The following is a 15,830-nucleotide window of genomic DNA, read 5'->3' on the forward strand; positions in this document are numbered from 1 at the left end:
TTTTAATTACCAGGAGAGCGAGGCGTTCTTTGCTGATAGGGGACTGTCACCAAGGTGGATTATGAGCACCAATACACCATTGACTAGTTTACTGCACAGAACATAACCCTCCTTTCTACAAAGGTAAGGACAGCATTAAACAACCTGCGCCGGCCCTGTCACCTTTATTTCGGCTGTTTCTCTGCACAAGATGAATGAAATTCAAACATTTGCAACTGGCTTAATTTTCCGACCCTAATGTTAGCAAATGCAGAATCTCTGATTTAATTTAAAAACACAAACAAAAAGAGATAAATCGTTCATGGAAGCAGAAAAAAACGAATGTATGCTAGGAGTATGGTCATCTTTCTTTCAATCTTGCAACAAATAGTTTTATTTTCTCATATTATCTTATTTTTCAAAACCGACTGACAGATTGAATAGATTTAAATAATTAATAGCCAACAGGAGACAAAAAATGTATAATTGATAGCAATAGTTTTGACCATATTTTGAAATACATTGATCACAGTAGCCAGTGGATTAAGATGTATATAATACAACATTGCATAATATTCCTGGACGACTTTCTCTCTCCCCTCCCCGTAAAAAAAGCCAACAAAAAATTGTTGCTAGTGCAACTGTAGACAAATGTCTATATAATGCTTGAAAAATAATGTGGGAATTTATGAAATGAGTATGGAAAATTACCTCTCCTATAGGTGTGTATAAATATAACAGAAATAATTTTAAACAGAGACAATCTCTGTAACTGCATGTAATGCCAATTTTTATAAATCCTCTATATCTATATAATAGACAAGTATATCTCATCCTGTATATCTATCATATACAATTATCTCATATATCTATATCATGGACTATCCAATTCTGTATATCTATATCAAGGACAATTATATCTTATACTGCATAATTATACAGATAATCTTCTCATCCTGTATATCTGTATAATAGACAATTATTTTTCATACTGAATATCTATATCATAGACAATTATCTGTCATATATATGTATATGTGTGTGTGGGCGTATAAAACACGTGTATTTATTTATAGGACGTATAAGTATATCGGAAACTATTTTGTACATATCGTTCATATTTGTGCCTGACAAATATTGCAATGTAGATTTATGCATAATCTATATGACAATATTTGTGTATCTAAGAATACATTAATATTTACGTGTTTCTATATTACATTGATATTTGCACATGTTACAGTTATCTAGATTCGCATTTGGTATGGAGTGCATCTCGGTGCATGGAACTCTGTGGGGACTGTCATTTTTTCTTGTTGCTATATTTGCGCCGTAATCGTTCTTTTGGTGCAATGCAGCCCGTATTTGGGTTTCCATAATTTTAGTGTATATTGTTAAAATGTGTGCCCCTTCTTTCTTTAATTAGCAGGGAGCGGGCTGGAGCATTGTGGGAAGCTGCTCTCCAAACTCTGCTCTGTTGCTGGGATGCAGGATGGCGGCGTTCGGTTTCTTAAGCTACGAGCAGAGACCGCTCAAGCGACCCCGGCTCGGACCTCCGGACGTCTACCCGCAAGACCCCAAGCAGAAAGAGGTGAGAGCGACCTCTGCTTTCTCAAGCCCGCTGGGCTCTTCTGCCCGCCCCTCTTCTCTCCTCCCTTCCCCCAGCGTCAGCCGGCAAAACAAGCTCCATCTCCTTCCAATGTCTTTTTTTTAAAACACAATTGCTTCCCAACGCCAAGGTGATCCCTGCAGTAACATCTGTCATCCTTTAGATCTGCTGCACAGTCACTTCCCCTCTCCCTCTCTCGGGAGGTTGGAATGAATATTATTTTTCTCTCCATCCCACCCCCAACTCCTTTTTAGTTTAGAGATACAGCATGGAAACAGGCCCTTCAGCCCAACATGCTCATGCTGACCCGTTCACACTAATTCTATGTTATTCCATTTTCTCATCCGCTCCCTACACACTAGGGACAATTTACAGCAGCCAATTAACCCAGAAACCCGCACGTCACTTGGGATGGGGGAGGAAACTGGAGCACTGGGAGGAAACACAGGGAGAATGTGCACATCACCCAAGGTCTTCTTGAGAATCTATTTGGGGTTGGATGGCAGTTATGGTATGGTTGGTGGCGTTCTCTCTCCAGCTATGAGTCAGCGTGAGTCTCTAGGGGGACTTGAGCACAGAAACCTAGCCTGCTGTTTCTATGTAGTCTGTAGAAAGATCACAACTTGAAATGTCTTCTATGCATATTCTCTATAGATGCTGTTTGACCCACTGAGTTACTCCAGCATTGTTCAAGATTTGAGCATCTGCAGTTTCTTACATCCAAACATTTCCTTCCATCCAATCCATCTTACCAATGCATGGCATTAGGAAATGTGGATGTATATTCAAGGATTTAACTATAAAACAAACTGCTTTTAAAAAGTAGGTCAGGCAGCATCTGTGGACGGAAATGAATAGATGACGTTTCAGGTCGGTACCCTTCTTCAGACTAATGATCCACTGGGTTTTTCCAGCAGATTTTTTTTAAGCTTGTGATTCCAGCATCTGCAGTTTCTTGTGTCTCCAGTACTTTCAGGCCTGTCGCCCTGGGCACTTCATTTTTTCTCATCTACCTTGTGGGAGAAGATATCGGGGCTTGAATGGTCAGATATTCAGACTTAAGAACAACTACTTCCAATGGTTCAAGGGTACTTTATTGTCACATGTACCTAAGTACTATGATTTTTTCTTTGCATTAGTTCAGTGACAATCTTGCTACTCATTAGGCTCAATCATACGAAGTACAATAGCGTAAGACTACGCCACATTGAGTCAGGACACAAGAGTTGCCGCGTTTTACGTACAATCTCCTAACCTTCAAGTACAATTCTTTTTTAAGATGTGTGAGTCTTAACTTGACCATAAAGGCCCGTTGTCCTTTACTGCTATCCATGGTTCAGGAGTCTTTCACACTACCTCTTAGATGTGCTGCCATGTAACTACCTTATTTGGTCATTCTCAAATATTTCGTTTAGAGATACAATGAAGAAACAGACCTTTTGACCCACCAAGTCCACACCTAGCATTGATCACCTGTATGCTAGTTCTATTCTACCCACTAGGGACAATTCACAGAGGCCAATTGACCTACAAACCTGCACGTCTTTTGAACGTGGGAAGAAACCAGAGCACCTGGAGAAAACCCACGTGGTCACAGGGAGAACGTACAAACTCCGTACAGATAGCACCTGTGGCCAGGATCGAACCCGGGCCTCTTGCGCTGTAAGGCAGCAACGTTACCGCTGCGACACTGTGCCGCCCCATTCTATTATTGTACTTGAATATTCATGTTAATAAGTTATAGGAGCAGAATTAGGTTATTTGGCCCATCAAGTCGATTCTGCCATTCAATCATGGCCTACCTTTCCCTCTCAACCTCATTCTCCTGCCTTTTCCCCACAACCCCTGACACCCTTACCAATCAAGAATCTGTCACTCTGCCTTAAAAATATCTTTTGCACAAATTGGATTTTGCAATATGATTTTGCACCATTCTGTTGTTTTGCACTTGTACTTATTTTTGTAACTTATTATTACTGTATGTACCCGGCTTGCTCTGTGAGCTTAATCTGAACAAGGAATTTGATGTATATGACAATAAACTAATCTAATATTTACAAGTCTCCTTAGACTGTCTAATGCTCTTTTTACACAGTCCTTCAAAGCTCACCACTAATTTCATAACCTAGTTTTCAGGCAGTTAGACATCTTATGTTTATACTCTGAATAATTATCAGATGGATTGGGATTGAGAATGAAAGGTTTGTTGAGTTTAGTTTAGAGATACGGCGTGGAAGTAGGATCTTCGGCCCACCGAGTCCATGCTGACCAGCGAGCATCCATTCATACTAGCACTATCCTAAACACCAGGGACAATTTACTGTTTTACCAAAGTCAATTAACCTACAAACCTGTACATCTTCGGAGTGTGGGAGGAAACTGGAGCTCCCGGGGAAAACCCACGTGGTCACAGGGTGAACGTACAAACTCTGTGCAGATGACACCCTCAGTCAGGATTGCACCGGTTGTCTGGCAATGTAAGGCAGCTACTCTACCGCTGCGCCTTTGTGCCACCCCTTGTGTTGAAAGGAGAAAGTTAGGTACTTCAATTCTGCAACAGATATTTTAAATTGAATAATTATCTGTGTTGCCTTTTTTAAAACAAGATTCCACTTGTATGCATTTTGACGAAGAAATGTATTACAATTTTGGTACCTAATGCTGTGTAGGAAGGAACTGCAGATGCAAAAATAGTCACAAAATGCTGGAGTAACTCAGCGGGGCAGGCAGCATGTCTGGAGAGTGGAATAGGTGATGTTTCGGGTCGAGACCCTTCTTCAGAATGGTGAAGTGTGTTGGTTCAAACCATGTAAGTGTTTGCTTAACTTAAATATTCAAACAGTGACGGAATTACATTGTAAACAAGTGGTTGGCAAATGCAAGCCTGCTCTAATTTTGGCCGTGACAATTAAAATTGAACAGTGTTCCCCACTCCTGTTCATTTGTTTGATACTGATATCTACCAGTGCCCCATTTAGCTGGTGGAGGCTTGTAGTTTGTTGAGAAGTTGGGTTCATGATGAGGGTGTGTGGTGCTGTGAGGCAGCAGCTCTACCAGCTACGCCACGGTGCTGTTCTTTGACTTTGATATGTACAGTTCATGTCCCTATTAATCCATGAACGCTGCACTCATACCATCGTCATCATTGTGGCAATTTATCAGTGGGTTCAGCGGACACATGGCAGTCAAGAACTATCTCATTAAAGTGGCTTTGAAGTTCTATTTTGAAGGATGGATTCCAACTTCCTCTGTCTTAAAAGTTTAAAGCTCATTCGAATGTTTTTCTAATATATAGCAGTCCCATTAAAACAAATCTGGTTAGCATGCAGCAAAAGCTTCTCACTGTTCCTCAGTACACGTGACACGTAAACTAAACTAAATTTTGCTAAACAAAAAGTTTCGATTAACTTTTTAATTTTGAGGGTTAAGATTAAAATTTACATTAATTTCTCTCATTGACAGTGATTTGTGTGTCACATAAAGGAAGGATTGGACTGTGTGTCTGCGTCTGTCTGCTGAAGGAGACAGACGGATATAGATGTCCGCTTCACCATATATTTATATCTACATCAACTTAGTGGATTAATTTTAACTGGTGCAATGTGGCATTCTGATATCATGAGCCGTAGGGAAATGCAAGTCAAATTGTTCAAGATCATCAGTGATTTTCACCTGAAGACTAATGAGAGGTTTGGCACAGGCCCTCAGCGAAATAGATTATAAAAAAGTTATTGCAGGTGCTTCCGAAGAGAAATAGCAAATTTATGGAGAACACCAAGAACTGTAACTGCTGGAATCCCAAGTCAAACCCAAAGTGCTGGAGTAACTTTGTGGGGTGTGGCAATGGTGTGGGGGTGGTGTGTGGTGGGCGTCATGTGTTGGTGGGGGGTGGGGAGGGGGGAGAGGGGAGGGGTATGGGGAGTGGGGGAGTGGGAAGTGTGTCTAGGCAGCATCTGCGGAGGGAATGGGCAGGCGACTTTCCAGGTCAGAGACCCTTAATCAGTCTGAACCATTGTCTGTGTATTTCCTCCGCGGATGCTGCCTGACCCGTTGAGTTCCTGTAGTATTTAGTGCCTTATTGTAACCTATAGAGAACATATACAGATTATTGGTGGGTGTCCTGAATTTGCTGCTGCTTTGAATATAAACATTTGTTAATTGCTGTCCCTGGTGGGGCCAAAGTTTTTTTTAAGGCTTTAATGGCTTTGCTAATGAAAATAAATTTCAGACTCAGCTGAATATTGGTTCCTGAACAGAGGTGTTTGGAATTTAATAACTAATATTTCGCTACGTCAGATGCGTGGCCTAATCCTAGTTTTATTTCTACCAGACTGTGAATGTTGTAACTTTTATAGTAAAATAACTGCCCTTCCACTTCTGTATTGGTGTATCACGACTTTACAGTGATCTTCAAGCTCTGACAACCTAAAGCCATGTATATCCTTTTAATTTTACCTCCCTGCCAAAAATAAACTGATGAGTCAATGTTTTAAAAAAAAAAGCATAACCTTGACATAGGAGTACCAAATGTATTTCTTTCCCATTTCTTTCTCCATCAACAATCCTCATCCATTGTAAGAATGTAGTGAATCTGGGCAGGGTGCAGACAATTTAGATATTGATTGTGGCCCATCGTTAAGCAGTGGATTGTTACTGTGCTGATTGTGAAATAACTCCCTCCAGACTTTGCTAGTGCCTCTCTCTGGTTTTATGATCTGGACTCGTGCTCCTCTCTTCTGAAGAGGGGCAGCATGGTGGCGCTGTGGTGGAGTTGCTGCCTTACAGCGCTTACAGTGCCAGAGACTCGGGTTCGATCCCGACTACGGGTGCTGTCTGAACGGAGTTTGCACGATCCCCTTGTGACCCTGTGGGTTTTCTTCAGAACTTAGGTTTCCTCCCACACTCCAAAGATGTGCAGGTTTGTAGGTTAATTGGCTTGGTAGAAATGTAAATTGTCCCTAGTGTGTGTAGGATAGTGTTAATGTGCGGGGATCGCTGGTCGGCACGGACCCGCTAGGCTGAAGGGCCTGTTTCTGCGCTGTATCTCTGAACTCCGAACTCTAAAAAAGGGTATCAGCTTGCATGCTTGTATACCTGCTTATGCGTTTAATAGCCATTTAGATGACAAATAACTAAAGCTGATAGAAATTTAAGGATTAGGTGTATTATTGTCACGTGTACTGAGGTACAGTGAAAAGCTTTGTATTACATGCTATCCAATCAGATGAGATAGAGAATTTCACTGTACCTAGTGACATGTGACAATAAAGTATAATTGAGTAATACTATACATCACTACAGTCAGGTCAAACTCAAGTACAGTATGTAGACAAAGGGGAAGAATATAGTTCTCAGCATTGCAGTACATCAGTTCCACAGACAAAGCCCAACATCTTCAATGGGGTAGCGGTGAATCAGACAGTATCCCTAGTTTATGGAAGGACCATTCAGAAGCCTAATAACAGAGGGGAAAAAGCTGTTCCTGAGTCGGATCGTACGCACTTTCAAGCTTCTATATCTTCTGCCAAAAGGGAGAATGACTGGGTGGGACAAGTCATTGATTATCTTGGCTGATTTTCCGAGGCACCGTAAAGTGTAGATTGTCAATGGTGGGAAGTCTGGTCTGTGGGATAGACTGGGCTCCATCTACAACTGTCCGCAATTTATTGCCTTCTTGAGCAGAGCTATTCCCAAACTAAGTTGCGATGCCACCTGATAGTGTGCTTTCTATGGTGTATCAATAGACAATAGACAATTGGTGCAGGAGTAGGCCCTTCAGCCCTTCGAGCCAGCACCGCCATTCAATGTGATCATGGCTGATCATCCACAATCAGTACCCCGTTCCTGCCTTCTCTCCACATCCCTTAACTCCGCTATCCCTAAGAGCTATCTGAAGGAGTTTGTAAGAATCACTGGAGACATGTTGAATTTTCTCAGTCTCCTAAGAAAGTAGAGGTGTTGGTGTTCTTTCTTGGCTGTTGCATCAATGTGGTTGGTCCATGACAGATCATTGGTAATATTAAGGCTAAGTGATTTGAAGCTCTCAACCATTTCCATTTTGCCACCATTGATGCAGATTGGGCATTTACTCTGCCATGCTTCCTGAAGTCAATAACTAGCTCTTTCATCTTGCTGACATTGACGGAGAGGCTATTGTCCTGATACCATGTGACTAAGCTCTCTATCTCCTTCCTGTACTTTGTCTCATAATTATTTGTGATCCGGCAGTGGTGTCATCTGCAAACTTACAATTGGAATTGGTGCCGAATTTGGCCACACAGTTGACAGTGTATAGGTGGTATAGTAAGGGACTAAGAAAGCATCCTTATGGGGCACTGGTGTTGAGAATTATTGTGGAGAAAGTGTTGTCATCAGTCCTCCATGCTTGTGGTCTGTGGATCAGAAAGTCAAGGATCAAGTGGCAGAGGGAGGGAGAGAGGGTGCTAATTTCTAGGTCCAGTAGTTGCAGTAGACTTTGAGTTTGAAGGTGGAGCTTTTAGCTGACTCCTATTTATCGGCTCCTACTCATTAACTATGAGTCCTTGTTGTCTAGGTGTTCCACGGATGTTTAGGGTCAGGGAGATGGCGATGGAGGAGTAAGAGGTTAAAGATGTCTGTGAATACCCCGGCCAGCTCTTCCGTCCATACAGGTCCTGTGGACACGACCAGGGACTCCATCCGAGCCAGTTGCTTTCTGCCGATTCATTCTCAAGAAGGCCGATCATGCATCAGCCGCAGTAACTGTTGGTACAGGCGGCACAGTGGCGCGCAGTGGTAGAGTGGTAGAGGAACAGCACCTCATATTCCGCCTGGGCAGCTTGCGTCCTTATGACATGAACGTTGAATTCTCCCAATTTTGCCAGCCCTTGCTGTCTCCTCCCCTTCCTTAACCCTCGAGCTGTCTCCTCCCATCCCCCCCCCTCGGGCTGGCTCCTCCTCCTCCCTTTTTCCTTCCTTCTCCCCCCCCCCCCCCCCCCCCATCAGTCTGAAGAAGGTTTTCGGCCCGAAACGTCGCCTATTTCCTTCGCTCCATAGATGCTGCTGCACCCGCTGAGTTTCTCCAGCAATTTTGTGTACCTGTGGTAGAGATGCTGCCTCACAGAGCCAGAGACCCGAGTTCAGTCCTGACTGTGGGTGCAGTCGGTGCGGAGTTTGCACGTTCTCCCTGTGACCGCATGGGTTTTTTCTGGGTGCTCTGGTTTCCTCTCACATCCCAAAGACGTACAGGTTTGGAGGCTATTTGACTTCTGCAAACAGCTCCTCGAGTGTAGGATAGTGTATGGGTGATCGTTGGTTGGCGTGGACACGGTGGGCCGAAGGGCTTCTTTCCAAGCTAAACCAGAGATTGGTGGGGTGGGTGATGTTCCTCCGCTGACCTTCTGTTCAAAGCAGGCGGAGAATGCACTGAGTTTATCGGTGAGGGACCTATTGTTGCAAGAGATGCTTTATTTCGTAGCCCATTATAGTGGGCAAGCTTTGCAACAATCTATGAGCATCTGCTTCATTACCTCAGGATTCCAGCTCGATCCGGAATTTCGTCTTGGCATTCTTAATGGCTCTGCGTCGATCAGTCCTCCCCTATGGTGGTGATCTAGTGGCACATTAGCCTTCATCAGTCAGAGTACTGAATATAGAAGATGGAAGATCATGTTGCAGTTATATAAGACGATAGTGAGGCCACATTTAGAGTATTGTGTTCAATTTTGGCCACCATGTTATAGGAAAGATATTGTTGAGCTAGAAAAGGTACAGAGAAGATTTATATTTACATAGAAACATAGAAAATAGGTGCAGGAGTAGGCCATTCGGCTCTTCGGGCCTGCACCGCCATTCAATATGATCATGGCTGATCATCCAACTCAGTATCCTGTACCTGTTTTCTCTCCATACCCCCTGATCCCTTTAGCCCCAAGGACCACATCTAACTCCCTCTTAAATATAGCCAATGAACTGGCCTCAACTACATTCTGTGGCAGAGAATTCCAGAGATTTACCACTCTCTGTGTAAAAAATGTTTTTCTCATCTCAGTCCTAAAAGATTTCCCCTTTATTCTTAAACTGTGACCCCTTGTTCTGGACTTCCCCAACATCCCCAACATTGCCCAACATTGCCAGGACTTGAGGGCCTGAGCTATAGGGAGAGGTTGAGCAGGCTGGGACTCTATTCTTTGGAGTGCAGGAGGATCTTATAGAGGTATACAAACCCATGAAAGGAATAGATTGGGTGAAGTCTTTTGCTTAGAATGGGGAGTCAAGAACCAGAGGACATAGGTTTATGGTGAGGGGGGAAAGATTTATTAGGAACCTAAGGGGTAACCATTTTACACAAAGGGTAGTGGGTGTATGGAATAAGCTGCAGGAAGAGGTGGATGAGGCAGATACTATTGCAATGTTTAAAAAACATTTGGACAGGTACATGGATGGGATAGGTTTTGAGGGATTTGGGCACAATGCAGGCAGATGGGACCAGTGTAGATGGGACATGGTGGTCGGCATGGGAAATTTGGGCCGAAGGGCCTGTTTCCACGCTAGATTTCATAGTCTATCCTAAAGGAATGTACTACAGGCAGCATTATTTATTCATTATTGCGGTGCTCTTGATACTTCCCTGACCAATAATATGACTCACTGCTGTGAGGGTATAAGGATAATGACAATAACTAATGTATGATATTAATTTCATAGCAATAATACCAGGAAGTAACTGTGCCTTCTATAGGGTAAGTGCTCCGGTTTCCTCCCACCTCCCAAAGACTTGCAGGATTGTAGGTTAATTGACCACTGCAAATTTCCCCTGGATGTGAAAATTGAACAGCAGAACTTGTGTTCAGGGTTGGCAGAACTTATGATCAATGGTTGGCATGATCGTTGGTGGGCCAAAGGGCCTGTTTCCATACTGTATCTCTAAAACTAAAACACTAATGTATCATATGATGACCAGCCCCTTTCCATGCTGTCGGACTCTATAACTTCAGTCTAACGACTTAAAAAACATGCATGGTGAGATGTGTGATTGGCTTTAATTTTCCAAAATTCCTTGCATTCATAAAAGGTTTGATTGTATCCAAAGTTGGTAGATGTAACACATTTCAATAAAGAGGCAAGGGATAATGTTGGAAATCGTTTATTGAAGAACATGGCCACGTACAGAAATATTAGTACAGAAAGAAGGAAACTGTATGTATAGGAAGGAACTACAGATGCTGGTTTATACTGAAAATAGACACAAAATGCTGTAGTAACTTGGCGGGTCAGGCAGCATCTCTGGAGAAATGTCACCTATTCCTTTTCTCCAGAGATGCTGCCTGACCCGCTGAGTTACTCCAGCATTTTGTGGCTACCTAGGGAGGGAATTTTAGCCTGTTGGCTGAACTTCAGTCACAGGAGAATGTTGGAAATTGTTTCTTTAAAAGTTCAAGGAAAGTTCGAAGAATTAGGCCATTCTGCCCATCAAGTCTACTCCACCATTCAATCATGGCTGATCTATCTTTCCCTCTCATCCCCATTTTCCTGCCTTTTCCGCATACCTCTGACGCAAATCTGTCAATCGCTGCCTTAAAAATTGACTTGGTCTCCACAGCTGTCTGTATCAATGAATTCCACAGAATTCTGACTAAAGAAATTCCTCCTCATCTCCTTTCTAGAGGTACTTTATATTCTGAGACTATGGCCTCTGGCCCTAGGCTCTCCCACTAGTAGAAACATTCTCTCCACATCCACTCTATCCAGGGCTTTATAATTTGGTAAGTTTCAATGAGATCCCCCCCTCATTCTTCTAAACTCCAGCGCATACAGGCCCAGTGTCCTCAAACACTCATCATATGTTAACTCAATCATTCCTGGGATAATTCTCAGTCTAGAGCTTCTAACGCTGCACAAGAAAAAATACTGTAATGAGAGCATGTGTTGTGGTTAACGGGGACAGGTGGAAGTGCTAAGAGTTCCAGAAGGCTTTTTATAAGGTGCCACATCAAAGATTATTGCAAAAAATAAAATATAATTGTGTGGGAGGTAACATATTGTCGTGGGTAGAAGATAGGCTGCCGAACAGGGAGCAGAGAAAGCATAAATTAGACACAAAAAGCTGGAGTAACTCAGCGGGACAGGCAGCATCTCTGGAGAGAAGGAATGAGTGATGTTTACGGTTCGAGACCCTTCTTCAGACTGATTTGGGATAAGAGAAACGAGAAATATAGACGATGATGTAGAGAGATTAAGAACAATGAATAGAGATGCCTCCATAGATGCTGCCTCACCCGCCGTGTTTCTCCAGCATTTTTATCTATGGCCCAGTGGTATGAATATTGATTTATCTCTGGCATATCTCCGGATTTAGTCCCGGCGTTCCCTCTCTCTCTATCCCTCCCCTGCCCAAGTCATACTAACTTCTCGTTTTCACCCAACAAACAGCTAACAATGGCCTGTTTCCATTACTTTTTTACATATCTTTTATTCATTGTTCTTTATCTCTCTACATCATTGTCTACATCTCTTATATCATTTATCCCTAACCAGCCTGAAGAAGGGTCTCTTAGCTTTCTGCGCTTCAAGGAATGCAGTCCGAGACTGTCCAACCTTTCCTTGTAGCTCAGGCCCGCAGGTCCTGGCAAAATCATTTGAAATTAGGACTGCACGGTGGCGCAGAGGTAGAGTTGCTGCCTTACAGAGCCAGGGACCTGGGTTTGATCCTGACCGGGTGCTGTCTGTATGGAATTTGTACGTTCTCCCTGTGAATGCTCTGGGTGCTCTGGTTTCCACACACATGCTAAAGATGTACAGGTTCGTAGGTTAATTAGGTTTGGTAAAATTGCCGCTAGTGTGTAGGACAGTATAAGTTTAGGGGGTGATCGATTGCTGGTCAGCGTGGACCTAGAGGGCCGAAGGGCCGATTTCTGTGCTGTTCCTCTAAAGTAAAGTTTAAAGCCTAAATCTTCTCTGCACTCTTTCCAGCTTAATAACATCCTTCCTATAGCAGGGTGGCCAAAACTTTACTTCAAATGTGGTCTGACCGACACATCATAACATAAATTTCCAACTTCTAATTCAGTACCCTGACAGATGCCGGTTGATGTACCAAAAGCCAGTTTCACCACCCTCTTTGCATGCAAAGCCAATTTCTGGGAACTCCGAGATCCCTCTGATGTGAAAACCCTACCCAGTTGCTTCATGTTGAGTGACTGAGAGAGTGTCTTATCCTGTCACGTTTCTTGTACCACTCCAATTAGTTGTATGATTTTAAAAGCCATCAAATGCATTAAGTTCGCATTAAGTTCTGTGCAAATCCATGATTGTGGAATCTGCTCGAATCACATGCATGCTTATGGCTGCAGCGGGATAGCATTGTGTTTAGTGAGGGAGTGCTTCTTGTCAGAGGTACTGTCCTTTTGATGAGCTATTTAAAGCAAAGCTCTCAGATAGCTTGATCTAAAAGCTCCCGGGCAGGTTTTGAAACCTGGTCAATATGTGCCCCTCAAGCAATGACACCTAATGGATAGGGTGTTTGTTAGTTTAGAGATAAAGTGTGGAAACAGGCCCTTCAACCCACTGAGTCCTCGCCGACCAGCGATCACCCGTACACTAGTTCTTTGTTATCCCAGTTTCGCATCCTATACACTTGGGCCAGTTTTACAGAAGCCAATTAACCTACAAACCTGTACGTCTTTGGAATGTGGGAGGAAACTGGAGCACCTGGAGAAAACCCATGTGGTCACAGGGAGAATGTGCAAACTCCACACAGACAGCACCCAAGGCCGGATTGAACCCGGGTGTCTGGCGCTGTGAGGCAGCAAGTTCAAGTTCAAATTCAAATTTGCGGTTATTGTCACTTAACCAATTAAGGTACAGTGAAATTTGAGTTACCATACAGCCATACTAAGTGAAAAGCAACAATACACACAGCCGCATAAAATGAACACAAACATCCATCACAGTTGAATCACCATTCCTCACTGTGATGGAAGGCAATAAAGTTCAGTCTTCCTCCTTTGCTCACCCGTGGTGGTCGGGGTCTTTGAACCCTCCGCAGTTTGCCGCTGCCGACGGCCCGATGTCCAAGCCCTCCTGTCGGGATGATGGAAACTCCGGAATCGGGACGAATCGGAACTCTACCATTGCGCAACTGTGCCACCCTGTCCTTTTTCTGGAAGCTTTGTGTGCACAAATTGGCTGCCTCATCTTCAGCATTACACAGTGGTTACATCTCAGTGACTCTGCAATGACTTTGAGTAGGAAAGGGTTAGAGGGATGAGGGTCAAACTCGGGCAGATGGGACTAGCTTAGATCAGGGCATCTTGGTGGGTATGGACGGGTTGGACCCAAGGACCTGTTTCCATGCCGTATCCTCAATGACCCAATGGTGTGAAAGATGATATAGAAAAGCATGTCCCCCCTTTTATTGATCAAATACACCACAGTAATTAGCTTTGGGACCTGCTGCATCACATATAAACCTTTCGTCCTCTCATCAATGTTCTAAATGACATTCCAGAACAATAAATTGAATCTACTATGGGAGATTAAATAAGGCATATTTTCTCTTGGAAGTACTTTATGAGACAATAGTTTGTTTTTAACCATCTAATTGTGTGTAAAATCATGAGAGGAATAGATCGGGTGGATGCAGGGAGTATCTTGCCCAGTGGGGAATTAAGAACCAAAGGGCATAGAAGGTGAAAGGGGAAAGATTTTAAAAGAATCTGAGGTGTAACTTTTTCACACAAACGGTGGTGGGTGTATGGAACGACGGAGGAAGTAGTTGAAGCACAGATATTGCAACATTTAAGGGTCTGTCCCACTGCGGCGACCTAATCTGCGAGTTTAGACGAGTTTGCCCTCAACGCAAACTCGCAGCATGGTCGACACGTGGTCCTAGGAGATCCTAAGAGGTCACTGGAACTCTCCTTCATGCTCGAGGGAAGTTCCCGTCTACACACGGCCTCAGCTAGGTCGGGGAAACATTTTCAGCATGTTGAAAAATTTCCCGCGAGTAAAATTTGGTTGGCATGGGTCTTTTGAACTTGTAGTGCAGTGCAGTGGAGTCGCTATTGGTTTCAGGCAGTCTAGGGCAGCCGTAGGCAATCTCCTTCACTGACCAGGTATTTTGATTGGCTAAATGGAGTCTTCAAGACCCAGGAAAGCCGACCGGTAGGTAAAATGTCCGCTAAGCTTTATTATACTTCTAAAAAGTGTCTCCACTGCTTCTCCCTCCCCCCCCCCTTCTCTCACCTTCTCTGCCCCCCCCTCTCTCTTCCCTCTCTCTCCCCCCCCCCCCCCCCCCCCCTAAAAGGACTTACCGGACTTCGTACATCGCGCAGCCGTCTTTCCTTCCTCTTCATCGTGGGTGTGAATTTCAGACAGCTCTCCCCCGCTTTCCCTGGCCCCCGCCTTTGCGATGTGTTTGTGTGTGTGTGTGTGTGTGTGTGCGGTCGGTCGATCCAGCTCGCGGTTTCAACGCTGACGGTCGATCCAGCTCGAGGTTTTCCAGGTGAGTGCCCTCGAGCTTGATGGTTGAAGGCACTCTTTGTAAATCGCGGATTAGGTCGTCGCAGTGGGACAGCCCCTTAAAGAAGCAATTAGACAGATACATGGATAGGTTAGGTTTAGAGGGCTAAATGCAGGCGTGGGATTAGTGTAGATTGTTGTTCTCCAAATGTTTTGCATAAAAACATTAGCAGCAAAGGAATGATCCAAGGCAGTGTGCGTTAATCTGTAATTGGACTAACAATGTAGGGATAAACCAGTTGGGCAAGATCATTCATATGGATTTGTGCTAAATATTGGTTTGTGAAAGAAAAGTAGGTCATCCTATTCACGACACCCACTGCGTCATCCTGCCTTTGAGCAGTCATGTGTTATATTTTCTCCTCGGCTAGCTCCTATAATGCAGAATAAGTTGGCTCAAACGGTCTGCTGAAGTCACTTCACAAAGTGTTGCTCGCTTCCAGGTCTCCACAGAAATTGGTTGGGAGCACACTCACCTTGGAATCAGAAGGTGGTGAGTTCAAGTCCCGCAAAGGAAGGTGCTTGGGCACGAAACCTCCCCATGGTTACACGGCAGTACATTGCTGAGAAAGCATTGTGCCATTGATGTGATGCCTTTCAAATGTTGGCGCCCTTGGGAAAGAAAGGGATTCTGACCTACAATTTTGAAGGGACATAGAACATAGAATTGTACAGCACCGGAACGGGCCCTTCGGCCCACAATGTTTGTGCTGAACATGATAAACAAAACTAAGCGAAAGTT

The 15,830-nt window shown here is 43.8% G+C and overlaps 1 protein-coding gene across 1 annotated transcript in view; it reads left to right on the forward strand.

Annotated features, from left to right (window-relative positions):
* Positions 1-1,256: 1,256 nt before the first annotated feature.
* LOC129703370 (mediator of RNA polymerase II transcription subunit 12-like protein) overlaps positions 1,257-15,830 on the forward strand; it is a 453,395-nt gene continuing 438,821 nt past the window's right edge. Inside the window, exon 1 of the mRNA XM_055645744.1 lies at positions 1,257-1,570. Within this exon, the coding sequence (XP_055501719.1) occupies positions 1,472-1,570 (99 nt within the window). The 5' untranslated portion in view covers positions 1,257-1,471. The remainder of the gene's footprint in view (positions 1,571-15,830) is intronic.

Source organism: Leucoraja erinacea, chromosome 14 (genome assembly GCF_028641065.1).
Source record: "Leucoraja erinacea ecotype New England chromosome 14, Leri_hhj_1, whole genome shotgun sequence".
NCBI classification, from domain to species: Eukaryota; Metazoa; Chordata; class Chondrichthyes; order Rajiformes; family Rajidae; genus Leucoraja; species Leucoraja erinaceus.